This window comes from Abramis brama, assembly GCF_963993115.1.
Source record: "Abramis brama genome assembly, chromosome: 23".
NCBI classification, from domain to species: Eukaryota; Metazoa; Chordata; class Actinopteri; order Cypriniformes; family Leuciscidae; genus Abramis; species Abramis brama.
In genome coordinates, this window is record NC_139985.1 from 2,913,806 (window position 1) to 2,928,491 (window position 14,686).

Here is a 14,686-nt window from a genome sequence, read left to right on the forward strand (position 1 = left end):
TCTTCATTCATTCATTCATTCAGAATTCTAATTCAGCAATTAAAATGAATAAATGCCATAGAAAATTGCTGCAAAAGTAGTTGAAGCTCTAATCAGGAGTAAGAATCAGATGCTCAAACAGAGAAACACAGAGATACAAGCTTTACATGGTCAACACTGTAAATGCATGGAAAAAGAGCAAATTGCATCTTCCCCCCCCCCCCCCCCCATTGCTTTTGCCCGTCTGCAATTCTTGTCATCACCACTCGATGGAGACAGAGTACAGACATGAAGCAATCTCAGTCCAGCATATATCTCTCTGACTGCAGTCTGTAACCAGAATCTGGACTCACAGCTGGTTGAACATGCGTTTCATCTCGTCTGTGATGTTAAAGGGAACGTCTTCCTCTGAAGTGCTGGGATCAGCATCCATCTCTGAGCTTTCCTCATCCGAGACCTGCTTCTTCTCCTTCTTTCTGCATGCAACAGCCGCCTGAGACCAAAAATATCACAGGCATATTAAAAGACATTGTGTGGGACGGGTCTGGCAGCAATGCAGTATGACAGCCTTGTGTGCACTGCAGTAAAGATCCTTCCTCAGCAGTTTTGCTCCTGCGATCTGTGTGTGTTTTACCCACCCTGTCTGCTGGTGCTCTGGAAGGACTGATGTTGAACATCTTGGACATGTCCTCCGAGTTCCTCTGCTGAGCCACGTCACACAGTTTGGCCGTGATGTCGATCCTCCTGCAGATGTCCATGTCCACCTTCATGGCTTTCTCCTGAATCTTGGAGTCGAGGTCGGACATTTGCTAAACAAAGATTCAAGCAGTGTTAGAAAATGAGAAGAAAACTATTGGTGCACAAACAATTATGATGCTGGAGAAACAAGAATGACATTCGCAATGTCATTAGATTTGTGCTTAGTCACAATTTGTCTCCAAACCTGCGGCCTATAAATGTCTGTAGCTTTAAAAAAAAAAGCAATCGTCACTTTATTCTCACTCCCATGCCTCTATATTTACACATAGGCCACGTGCACACTGCAGTTTTGCCATGTTGACATGGCCTAAATACAGTCAGTATTTGATTTGACAGCCGCATTTATTAACAGGTGTGACACTCCAATTGTCCATGTAGTGAACCACATACTGCCTGTATGAACAAGTAAAGAGATAGTTCATCCAAAAATGAAAATGTTTTCTTTACTTACCCTCAAACAGAACACAAAAGAAGATATTTTAAAGAATGTTGGTAATCAGACAGTTTATGGCACCCATTGACTTCCATAGTAAGAAAAAAAAATACTATGGAAGTCAATGTCTACCGTCAACTGTCTGATTACCAACATTCTTTAAAATATCATCTTTTGTGTTCAACAGAAGAAACTCATACAGGTTTGGAACAACATGAGGGTGAGTAAATGATGGGTGAACTATCCCCTAAGCAAAATAAATCCACTTTTCTGTTGTAACCACAAATTACATCATTTAATTATTAAAGATGGTCCAATCGATGAGCAAATTAGTTTAAATATATAATTTTTTATAATTTATACGGTTACAATTTATTCTAAGGTGTCATTGTTACACTGTAATTATATATTAAAGTACTGAGTAATATTAAGCAACTACTACTATGTACTTACTATAGGGTTAGGGTAGGATTAGGATTTGGTTGAGGGTTAGTAATTATGCATAATTTACTGTTATTACTATGGTAAGTAGATGTAACATATGTAACAAGGACACTGTAAAATAAAGTGTTACCATTTATACTTATTTATTTTGAAAATAAATGTTAATATTTTTTTAAATATATTTTTTATTATTTAATAATATATTTAAAATTAAAATAAATGTTAATTTTTAAAAGAAAAATATATTTAAAAAAAAAAAAAAAAATTTAAAATAAAAAAAATATACCTTTACAAAAAATAAAATAAATGAATAAATATTAGTTTTTTTAAATAAAAACTAAAAAATCTATTTCAATATTTATTCAAATACATTTTTCAAATAAATGACATACACATTAACAAAATACACATTGCATTAAGAACTGATTGTTCAGTTTGATTCTCTACTACACATTGCATACATGAAAACTCTTTTTTTCGGGAGTGAATTGGGTTGTAAAATGCAGTTGTCGCATATAAATAACTGAACTGAGTGCAAAAGTAACAGTATTCATTGATAATCATATTTAGCTGCAGTATTTATGCTGATTCAAACCAAGAAACTCATTCTCTTAAAAACACACTATATGCCACAGGATCACTTCAAATCACTGTAATCTCATGCTGAACGTCAATTACATCAGTCATAAATCAATGTCATTGCACATAGATGCTAAGACCAACAAGTTAGTCTTGTGGTGAATCCACAGGCACGCAACACACTTGAGCAGTTCATTTCACCTAAAGGCCTCATGGGAAACAATTGCTCTGACTCATTTATGGTGTATGGAGAGAGCACCAAACCGCAGATGGTGAACTAATGCTATTTAGACATCCGTCATTAAAAACACAACACACACAGAGTGCAAGAAACAGATGCAAATGAAACGAATCAAAGCAATTGTTTTCCTTTATTAAACACAGATCATGTCTTGCATTCTCTCTTACTTTCAGGTCCAGGATTTTCCTCCGGTTCTCTACGGCTCTAGAGCGGCATCGCCCGCCAGCCTTTATAATAAATACAGATTTCAGTTCAGTTTTTATTGCTGCAAATCTATTTCTAATATTTACCGGCACACGGTGACACTCGTGTGAATGACTATAGCTGACAGACGAGGCAATCCGAGAGCGACGTTTAACGTTAACCCGAAAATCCAGGATAAACGGTTTATTCATTCCTCACCATCCAGATCGGCTGGTATAAACTGAAGGTGTGTATGTGTTTGACACTGAAACAATGACAATGTGGGCATGTGTGTATTGTCTGCCGCAGGGGAAAAGAGCCAAATAAAGCCGAGCGTGTTTCTCTGCTGTCAGGAAACAGAAATCATGGAAAACAGCCAGTCACTGGGTTAACTTTGGAATTAAGCTAATAAAGACCTGATTGAGATTCTTATCAAATGTAGTGAAAACAACATCCACATGAAATATTAAGTTTTATTTTGGACTGCAAACTGATGATGTGATAGAACAAAATAATTACACTGAACTTTCTGAACTTAAAATGATCTAAAAAAATGTTCCAAGAACATTTTGCTAACATTCCCATTAAGGTATAAAAAAACGTTTTTTTCCTCCACTAAATGTTCTATGAAAGTTCTAAGTGTCGTTTTAAATTATTTGTAAAAAAAATTATTGTTTATGCAAATTTTAAAGGACCACGTCAACTTTTTGGGACTTTAGCTTATTCACCGTATCCCCCAGAGTTAGATAAGTCCATACAGGGTGTGTATGGACTTAATCACTTAATCACCATTAATCACTCCGCCCAAGTAGCAATGCTTCGCCTTCTGAGAATATAGTTCCCAGTGTGTATACGGTTAGAAGATGGCTGTGTCTCATGTGATCTTGTTATTTGTACACGCTGTGACTATACAAATCACAACATGTACAGTAAATAGGAAAATGTTGGCGTTATTTTGTCACTTATTGGGAGCAGTATGCTAGCTGGAGCCATTTACCTCCAGTCTTTGTGCTAAGCTAGGCTAGCGGTGGGTGAGTCAGACAGAGTTACGGCACGCACAGAGGTGAGAAGGGTATGTATGGACTTATCTAACTCTGAGGGATACGGTGAATAAGCTAAAGTCACTAAAAGTCGGTGTGTTCCTTCAAGGGAACAATCCATTTGATAATTTTGCAAACATTATGGAAATGTCACTTTTGAAGGTTCTCTAAACGTCCTGAAACATTTATAAAAATGTTAAACTGAAACATATCAGACAAACATTTCATCTGATGTTTTGAGAACATTATTAAACGAACGTTCCATTAACGTCACAGGAAGAACGTTTGTTTATAACCTTACCGGAACGTTAGGGAAGACTCTGTCTGTGTATGGAAATACTCACATCGCTCATGAGGCTCTTAAACACCACCAGTTCACCTTTCAGTCTTTCAACCTTCTCGTTCAACTCGTCCTGAACGGCTTCAGACTCGTTCACGTTCTGAACACACACACACAGACACAAAAGCAAAGCAACATAAGGATACATTAAACAGCCTGTGTGTGATCACATTTTACTCTGGGTCTGGGTTTAGGTTTAGCTGGTTAGTTTGGTCTAGTTAGCCGCTTCTACAAACAAAGCATCTCCATTGACCATTAAAAGCATTAAAACCATTTTTTTATTTTATCAAAAATATAGTAACAACAGAAATATTGTTTAATATTATTAAAATTTAAAATAAAATAATAAAATGTATTTTATTCCTGTGATCAAAGCTGAATTTTCAGCATCATTACTCCAGTCTTCAGTGTCACATGATCCTTCAGAAATCATTCTAATATGATGATTTGATGATCAAGAAACATTTATGATTATTATCAATATTGAAAACAGTTGTGCTGCTTAATCCTTTTGTGGAAACCATGAAACATTGTTTTTCAGGATTCAATGATGAACAGAAAGTTCAACAGCATTTATTTGAAATTGTCACTTTTATTTGAAGTTCAATTAAATTAATAAAATAGACATGTTTTTGTCATTAAATAGCTTACAACAGGCCTTCACATCACTTTAGTAATAAAGCTTACAGATGTTCATGTTAAACGGCCTAAAGCACAATCACCCCAGCTTGAACACAACACACACTCTCCAGTCTAATGAAATCCCCACAGAGGCTGAAGGTTAGAGAGGAAATCCATACGGCTCAGGGCAGAACTGGAAAAGCTGGGCATGTTTGGGCTCTCCGGGGACGCTTCTCTCTGCGCTTTTGCTGACCCATAATCCAATACAAACAGATGCAGACGTTTATTGATTTTCCCGCTGCTTCAGCAGAAGATGTATCTCACACCTGCAGTGTTTCTGGGGAATATGGGGCGTTTGAGACATGGGATGCAGCACTGCTGTTGATGTGGCGTTCCAGTAGAAACGGGTTCTGATGTCATGTTTAAACACTGACACGCTTAAATGCATCCTGACCCAGATTGTCACACACACACTAGTTTAAAACTACATCCCAATTCAGAGTCTGCATTCGAAGGCCGCTGTGCAACGAAAGCTGTCATGATTCGAAGCCTGCATAAAATCCAGCTTCAAAATGTGTCTTTCTTTTCCCGGGAAATAAAGGACACAACAGATGGATCCTTCGCGGACTTGCCTACCCCAGAATGCATTGCACGCTGGTGACGACATGATTTTTTTTTAGAGATATTGCTTTTAAATACAAGTATTAGTTTTCAAATGACTCAAATATCTAATATACAAATGTAGAAAATAAAACTTTAAAGCGGTTCAAACAAGGCCTAAAATGAACACTCGTCAAGTGCCAAATGCGAGTAAAAATCGGTGTTGGCGAGTATATGAAACAATGGAGTTGGCCAGTAACATTTTCATGAATTCTAGCAATGCAAAATTGTCAGAACATAAACAAACGTGAACGACGATCAGGACAGCTGATGAGACAGTGTTGCATCGTCACGAAAGTTTAAAGGTGCTCTAGGTAACTTTTTAACCTTAACTGAACAGCTTTGGAGTCAGTGGAATGGTTATATTACTTATTTCGAGTTGAATGGTGGTGGTTTCGCACCCCCCTGGTGCCCGAGAGCGGAAAAAACTCACTTGCAACTTTGGGCCGGCGGGTCGGCGTCAGGAAGTATCGCGTGATATCAGGTCTCGCGATGTAACGAATTGCTTGACGGCACTGCACACGTACACGCCCCCATTCAAGCACCGGCTAGCTATAAGCAAAGGGCAACGATAGATTGAGTTATGGCTGAGCCTGTAAAAAAGAAGCAGAAAGCTAGGAAATCTTTGTCGGAGGACCAATGAAAGAGGAAACGGGAGACTGACCGAGCAAGAAGTCAGACTCGAGTAAATATCGGACCGGCTTTTTCAGAATGGGGAGAACTGAGAGAAACAGAAGCCTGCAAAACGGATGCTGATCCTGCTGTTGCACTTGTAAGTATCTTTGGAATAAACTGTGTTTAATATTTAAATTTCAAGTAATTGCGACCTCAGGATGTTTGCTATTGTCTGTAAAGGTTTTTATTATGATCGCTGTCTGTTACGGGCTTACTAGTACGGGCTTACTAGTACGCTAGATACTATAACTTTGATGTTAGCATTGTCATTAGCAAACACGTTTGATTTCTGTAGTTGTTTGGCCGTTCCTCTGTCGGTTTTATTTGTGTAACTTACACTTTTATTTTATGTCACTAAGTCAACGCCTCTGATAATAGGCAATAAACATGTTGCACATATCATGATCGAGCTAGAAAAAACGTTCTGATGTTTTCTTAGACAAGCAAAGGTAAACCGTCATTCTACCAGATTAACTTATAGACCTTACTAATATAACTTTAGACAAATATTAGCCTCCGATATATATATATATATATATATATATATTTATGCTCATGCCCATTCTCCCAAAAACAAACAAACACCAAAGCAGTAGTTCGCCTCGTTCATATCGTTCGTTCCCGGTAAAAATAATAGTATGCATGACAACACAATAAAAAATAATAATAAAAAAATCGCCATCAGTTGGAAAGAAAATATTGCTTTACTTGCCTCGGTAGACCTAACTGGTTTTGAAATAGCCTGTTCCTCTGCTCAGCTGGGTTGCTCGTGGCGAGGGGGGGAGGGACAACAGTTCGTTTTTACGACAGAGTGTTTGAAAGCATTTACTACCAGACACTAGGGGGAGCTACGTAGAGAAAAAACACTCAGACTTGCCTGGTGTCCCTTTAAGCCTTGCCAATTTAAATATTCAAGCAAAAAGATGCGAAAGCGAACTCAATTTTTTATTTGCGCACTGTGTGGGAACTTCTCAGAAGCAAACTTCCGAAACACGCGCCCAGAAATCCGTGTATCAGACAGCGTGCGAATCCTGAGTTGAGCTCTATTACACGTCTTCTTGCGCTTGGACAGACATATTCAAACAAAATTATGACTAAATGCCCGTCTTGGCGAGTAAACATAGTCAGTTATGAACGTAAACAGTTGTGTATCAGTATATTGGATCCATGCATTAGCTCTTAAAGTGACAGCAGCCTAATATTCCTGATGCTGTCTGTATTTTTAATGTTGATCAAACAACAAATGACAAAGAACAATCACTCATTTCTCTTGACTGAATAATTGTTGTAACTTTAATAAGGATTAATCTAGGTTTCATGGCTGGTAAAAAAATATTTATGGCCGGTAAAGTCACCAGCCTTTGGCAGGTGTGGAAAAAAGTTATAGTTTTAGGTCTTGAGTTCAAATGTTGACTTATATCTTACTAAGATACTCTTTATTATGTACAGAAATGGACCATGGTGAACATATTTAGATGAGTTGCGAACCCTGTTTTATTTTTAGACAGTTGAATATAACTTTCAAAAAAGTCCAGTACAAACCTGACTGCCTCATCATCGGCAGCTGTCACAGTTGCTGGACGACAAGAACAATCCTCTGTAATCCTCATTTAACAACGCTCGGTCTGACCTTCACGGCCTTCGAAGGACGCAGCCTCTGAATTGGGACACAGCTTATATTTGCTCAGATCACATGTGTGTGAACTTTACTCATCATGTATTTCAGCATGATGGTATGATGTGTGGTTGTTTAATATTTATTCTTTAACATATTCAAATCATTTGAAATCTCTGACTTTTGATTGCACTATTTGCAGATACATTTTGAAAAATGCATTTTGCATTCACTCAAAATGTATTTTAAGATTGGAAACGTACTGTATTTTCTTGCCCCTGCAAGTATAATTTCTAATATATTTCCTCATATTTTTTTGGTAATTTTTATAAATATATTTTCAATGTAAATATATTTATGTTGTCAAAAATACATTTTGCATTCATTTAAAATGTGGTTTTTTTTAGACCAGAAAGGTATTGTTGAAGTATGTTGAATTATCGCAAATATTTCTTAAATATATGTCCTATATTTTAAAATACTGAAAATGCATTTTAAGTTTGGAAATGTTTTTTTTTTTTTGCCCCTTGAAGTGAAGTATGTTTTCCTAAAAAGGCTTAAACTAAATATATTTAGACTTTGGAAAATATTTTTTTAAGCTGTGCGGTTTACATCATATATCTAGCATAATTCTACATATATGTTGGCCAGAAAAAAAAATATATATATTTTTGTCATATGCGAAAAAGGAAACTTAAGAAAAAGCCTCCATTGGTTGTTATTAGGGGAAACACTTAATTAGTGGTGCTAAAAAAATAATGTTTAAGACATTCTTAAAAATAAAGGGGGCCCAAAAGGTTTTTTTTGTTTGTTTTTGGTTCTCCACTGAACCTTTGAGTCAACAGTTCATAAAAGAACCATTTTCTTTTAAATTTTCCTACTAAAGAACCTTTAGTGGAATATAAAGACTTCACTGATGTTAAAGGTTTTTCATGGAACCATAGATGCTATTTTAAGAGTGTCTGTCTGTATAATGCCAGTATGTTACTGTGCACTCATGCAGGATTTCAGGGTCGTAAAGTGACACACACACGTCATGTAACGGCAAATGTAATTAGTATCACAGCGAGAGCGTCTCGACGGCTCCTGCACAGGTGATCTCACCTCCTGCAGCGTCTCCACCATCGACTCCATCTGTTCTCTTCTTGACAGCTCCTCTTCCCATCTGCAACACACAGACACACCTTTGATGAGTATAACAGGGCTGGACGGTATGAATCAAATCTTATATCACACTTTGAGTCATTTTATATCATGGAAACGGTGTGCATAACAATACCATTATTTTATATTATGACAACTGTCCTGTTGTGGAAACAATGTCAAAGCCTCATTTTGTGGAGAATCCAATGAATTAAAAGCTAATCTCATTTTTTTTTAATGGAGCTTAATGGGCTCAAACCACAAGATCAGATAATTCATAACAAATAAAAAGGTCTGACTCAAAGCAATGCTCTTTTTTAAAGTCTTGATTATGTTTTTGGGCTCTACTAGAATAGGTTTTCATGCTTAAATGTTCAAAAACACATTATTTTCCTCATATTCTCCATTGTTGCAGCTCCTCTCTTCCCAGTCTGTCAGTAACGCTTAGTTTAGTTCCCGTCTCTATGAAGCCCCTCCTTCTGTAAAGCATACTGTGCTCTGATTGGTTGGCTGGATCAGTGTGTTGTGATTGGTCGAGCGCTTCGAGTGTGTTTAGGAAATGTCCCGCCCCTTTCCATAACCGCCAGTTTAACACACTACTAACTAACTCAACCAGGCCCCGCCCCTTTATTCTGCATATTAATTATTTAAATGAGGAATTTTGTGACGTGTTCGTTCCCGGAAGAAACTCAAGACTACAATGGAGGCGTTTCAGGAGTTCAGAAACACTGACACTGATATAGAGAAGAACTCCCGCTGAATGTGCCTCCAGAGGGTAAAATGGCAATGGCAATATATCTAAACCTGTGACAACATCAATTATCATTTTGCTTCATGTTACAGTTACATTTATGCATTTAGCCAATGCTTTTAACCAAAAGCGATTTACAACAGAGAAATATAAGTAATTCAAAGCCACAGAGCCAATAATATTCATAGTTTACAATGCCAGGTTTATTAGAAAGCTAGATTAGATCTTATACCTAACAACACCCTTTAAAGTCTTGACTTGGTTGGATCCCGTTTGTGTTTTTGCAATAATGCAAGTATCTTTGTTGCATTCAAGTGTAAATAACACAAAGCAGTCCTGCGCAGTGATAGCCATTCATTCTCTGATTATAAACACAGGTACTCATCATCTCCATTTCAGTGTGATTGATCCTTCAGCTCAGGAATCCTCCAGTAAACCCCTTGACCGGGGTCTGCCGGCGTCTGTGCGCCCACCCCTGCCGCTCTGTAACCCAACACTGACAGTGGAAAACCAGCACAGGCTGACCGAAGGGCGGATGAATGTGAATCATTCTTTATAGATTTTGAACTTATTCATGCTACAGATGATCACTGAAACACTGGATGCCAATAGAAACACTGGATGCCATTAGAAATATTACATATCTAGTGTAGTCATGAACAGTCATGAGGGCGCAGGCTGATCGGTCCTTTACATGCAATCTGTTAACAATCACATGATTACCACATGGCACAAGCTGATTGGCCTCTGCTGATCCTGCAGCCAATGAGATTGCTTGCTTAATATTTGAATAGTCTGGTTCAGTGTTCGCTGTTAGCTAGTCCTGCAGTGCGTTATCAGAGTTCCTCTGAACCCCTCCACCTCCCCAGCTCCACCGAGATCTGCTACGGGATTTATGTATGTCTATATATGAAGCCGCAGTATATCTTACATGCTCACAGCAGTGTGTCTGTGTATCTGTTAGCAGTAGCAAATAAATGAACGTTGCCATATTCAGTAACATGCTAAAACTATTTTGAGACTTGTCATGATTGAAATATACATATTATAAATATATAATATTTAATATATCATAAAGACAAGGATGCATTAAACTGATCAAAAATACTTTATAAAGTTATAAAAAATAAAAAAAAACATTTCTATTTATTTATTTCTATTCATCAAAGAATACTGAAAAATATATATAATGGTTTCCACAAAAATATGAAGCTGTTTTCAACAAGAAAATCAGCATATTTGATTGATTTCTGAAGGATCATGTGACACTGAAGACTGGAGTAATGATGCTGAAAATTCAGCTTTGATCACAGGAATAAATTACAGTTTAATATTTATTCACATAGAAAATAGCTATTTTAAATTGTAATTATATTTCACAGTACTGTTTTTACTGTATGTTTGATCAAATAAATGCAGCAAAAGAGACTTCTTTCAAATTCACTAAAGAAATCATACCGCCCCAAACTTTTCATCTGTAATATATGAATATATATGTTAATTAAAGCTGCAAGCAGCATTTATCGGGGTTCAAGCAGTTAAGGCCTTTAAGGCCTTTAAGCACACAAGCATCAAAAGACATTAAGTTTTATTTAGCATTTATTTAAAAACTGCCATCATAGATGAAAAAGTCAATTTACAGCCAATACAGGCAGTTTACCCTAGGAAATATATGGTTTTAAAGCGTTTTTACAGTTATAGCACCTTTTGCCTAGTCTTCTTATAGTCTTGCCTGATCTCCACCACTTTTATTAGTAGTACTCAAAGTGTGCCCATATATATGTGTCAGATTTGTTGTAAATATTTAATTTTGATAAGGAGTTTAGATAATAATATTCAGTGGCGTAACGAGCCACCACCGGGCCCTTAAGTAGGATTATCAAGGCGGGCTCCTTGATGACGCAATTGATGACATTGATGACGCAATGTCCGCGAGTTGGCTACCATGAATAGGGCAGGATATGATCATACACAGCATATAAGAGATGAGATGACTAACAAAATCAGGAGTAGCCTACGCTCACCAAAAACAAAACAAAAAAACAACAAAAAAAACAATGGGGACAGCGCACTATAAAACATTGTTAGGCCTAAGTCCAAATACATGAAAAAGATGCTCTCTTACATTATAGCAGGATTTTCCGGGCTTTCCTATGTGCAACTGCAAAGTTGTCGATTAGATCAGCATTGTGCGCACAGGCATTCTCAATTGACCCTTCGCAGGGAGTTTGATTGACAGGCGATCTGACTAATCATAATCCGCCATTTTGTCCAACAAAGCAGTCAGGAGAGTTAGTAGATTAACATAGGAGGATTTAAATTTGAAAAACAAAGTGTACTAGACGTCTTAGCACTTTAAAACAACATTCCTTTTATGTTCATTCATGTTTATTTTAATGCTTTAAATTAACTAGAAGGAAGAGATGATCGGTTCACAAGCAGCTTTAACTGAGCCTCGAGTCTACAGCGATCTGTCAGACACATTAAAGAGTCACAAAACGGTATTTACTGTTTAAATGTCTCTACAAAATGACTACATTTGAAAGGTGAGACGTTGTTTCATATCAAAAGTACTTGTCTGTCACCGCACAGTCTTTTTTCTGATCCGCAATGTATTTTTCACTGCGTGAGAACTTGGTGTGGTGTGAGAGTGGCGTCGCTTGTCAGACATAGCAACAGTAACTAAAGTGGGCGGGTCTTTGCGACCGGTCATTGACAGTATGGACGGGGATTCGCCAGTCCCAATTCAAAACAAATTTCATCACAATCCATCATTGTTCGTTTCAAACATGTGAGAGCATCAAAATGATCCATGGGTGAAATTGATTGGATTTAATTAATTTTTTTGTCAGTTCCTATCATAATTTTAACATTTTGGCGTTATTGTTTAGCTATTTACCTATGTTTTCAAATTTCCTTTGTTTTTTTGTTGTTGTCTAGATCAGACTAACGGCTTTGAAGATAACCACAATTTTTTAAAGCTCTAAATGACAATTACAAAAACCATAAGGCGAAACCTGGCATGTTTGGTATTGTTGGACTCGGCAAAGATTCTTAGGAGGTAACTCCTGTGAAAAAAACACGGGCTTCCTTGAAACTTTTAAGGCTCCTTCAAGGCTTTGTGCCAATGACGTATACTGAGTTTTTTGAGATACACCAATGTTCTCATAGACTATCATGGCACCCTGGACAAAGACACTGCGTGCCACTTTTCAGTAGACTAACGGTTGGGTGCGCTTATAGCTATTTTCATGTTTTTTTTCACTGTTATAGCGCCACCAAGTGGCCAATTGTCACGATTTTTTTCATGTCAACTCAGATTGAGCTTATGAACATGTGTCCCATGTTTAGTGAAAATATCTCATTCCGTTCACAAGTTATAACCATTTAATAGCGCCACCAAGTGGCCAATTCTCATGATTTTTTTTCACGTGACCTCAGAATGAGCTCATGAACATGTGTCCCAAGTTTTGTGAAAATATCTCTTTCCGTTCACAAGTTATAACCGTTTTATAGTGCCACCTGCTGGCCAATTGTTGCGATTTTTTTCAAGTGATCTCAGATTGAGCTCAGGAAGATGTACCCCAAGTTTGACAAAAAAATCTCTTTCCGTTCACAATTTATAACCGTTTTAGTAAAAGTGGCCCTGGTGCCATCAAAGATTTTGGTTCCCCTTATCGACCGTTAATTGAAATTTTGAATTTTTTGGATGATTATTGATTGTCAGACTCCAGAGAATATTCTTGCAGTGGTTTGGTTCCAATTGGTCGAAAAACCAAGGAGAAGTTTGCAAAAAAAGGTTTTTCAAAAAAATGCAATTTACTCGAAATTGGCGCCTGAAGGGCGAGCAAATCGGAGATAGCCATTTTGTCCGCCTTGAGCCAAGGATTCCAACGATATGAGACACTTGATCCTGGGACAAACGGTCTAAGAGTTATGAGCGATTTAGTACTTTTGGTTGCTGTAGCGCCACCTATGGGCCAATTGGGGTCATACTCTGATAGGTTGTCCCCAAATTGAGGCCTACCATCTGGCCAGGTTTCACGTCTCTAGGCCTTACGGTTTGTCCTGCACGATGCGTTTTACGAATCCTTACAATTACAATAGGGTTTCAGCATTTCATGCTTGAACCCCTAATAAGAATGAAGGCTTTTTGCCAGTTATAGCGCCACCTATGGTCCGATCTCCATGAAACTCTGCATGCTTCCTCACCATGTTCTGACACATATGCTCGTCAATTTTTGTGAAGTTCTGAGTTTTCATTTGGGATTTATAGGCTTTTTAGTGTATTTTGCCACGCCCCTTTTCTAAATGACCCTGTTACAGCCACCCAAATGCAAAAGTTCAACTTTTTTTCGATAATTATTGATCTAGAGAGTCCAGAGAATTGTCCTAGACTGGTTTGGTTCCGATCGGGCCAAAAACCAGGGACTAGTTCGCAAAAGTAGGTTTTGGACAAAATCCGACATAGCAGAAAATTTTCCCTGCCTACATCCAAATCGGAGATAGCCATTTTGTCCGCCTTGAGCCAAGGATTCCAACGATATGAGACACTTGATCCTGGGACAAACGGTCTAAGAGTTATGAGCGATTTAGTACTTTTGGTTGCTGTAGCGCCACCTATGGGCCAATTGGGGTCATACTCTGATAGGTTGTCCCCAAATTGAGGCCTACCATCTGGCCAGGTTTCACGTCTCTAGGCCTTACGGTTTGTCCTGCACGATGCGTTTTACGAATCCTTACAATTACAATAGGGTTTCAGCATTTCATGCTTGAACCCCTAATAAGAATGAAGGCTTTTTGCCAGTTATAGCGCCACCTATGGTCCGATCTCCATGAAACTCTGCATGCTTCCTCACCATGTTCTGACACATATGCTCGTCAATTTTTGTGAAGTTCTGAGTTTTCATTTGGGATTTATAGGCTTTTTAGTGTATTTTGCCACGCCCCTTTTCTAAATGACCCTGTTACAGCCACCCAAATGCAAAAGTTCAACTTTTTTTCGATAATTATTGATCTAGAGAGTCCAGAGAATTGTCCTAGACTGGTTTGGTTCCGATCGGGCCAAAAACCAGGGACTAGTTCGCAAAAGTAGGTTTTGGACAAAATCCGACATAGCAGAAAATTTTCCCTGCCTACATCCAAATCGGAGATAGCCATTTTGTCCGCCTTGAGCCAAGGATTCCAACGATATGAGACACTTGATCCTGGGACAAACGGTCT

At 37.9% G+C, this 14,686-nt stretch overlaps 1 protein-coding gene across 5 annotated transcripts in view; it reads right to left on the minus strand.

The window, feature by feature from the left end:
* The window catches only part of iffo2b (intermediate filament family orphan 2b), a 48,387-nt gene that overhangs the window by 8,360 nt on the left and 25,341 nt on the right, over positions 1-14,686 (minus strand). For 3 of the 5 annotated variants that reach the window (XM_084100168.1, XM_084100167.1, XM_084100171.1), the window contains exons 2-6: positions 8,674-8,734; positions 4,003-4,098; positions 2,603-2,662; positions 618-788; positions 333-472 (exon numbers count right to left, since the gene is read on the minus strand). In XM_084100168.1, coding sequence (XP_083956294.1) covers positions 333-472; positions 618-788; positions 2,603-2,662; positions 4,003-4,098; positions 8,674-8,734 — 528 coding nt within the window. The remainder of the gene's footprint in view (positions 1-332; positions 473-617; positions 789-2,602; positions 2,663-4,002; positions 4,099-8,673; positions 8,735-14,686) is intronic. The other 2 variants (XM_084100170.1, XM_084100169.1) reach the window with 1 other exon arrangement.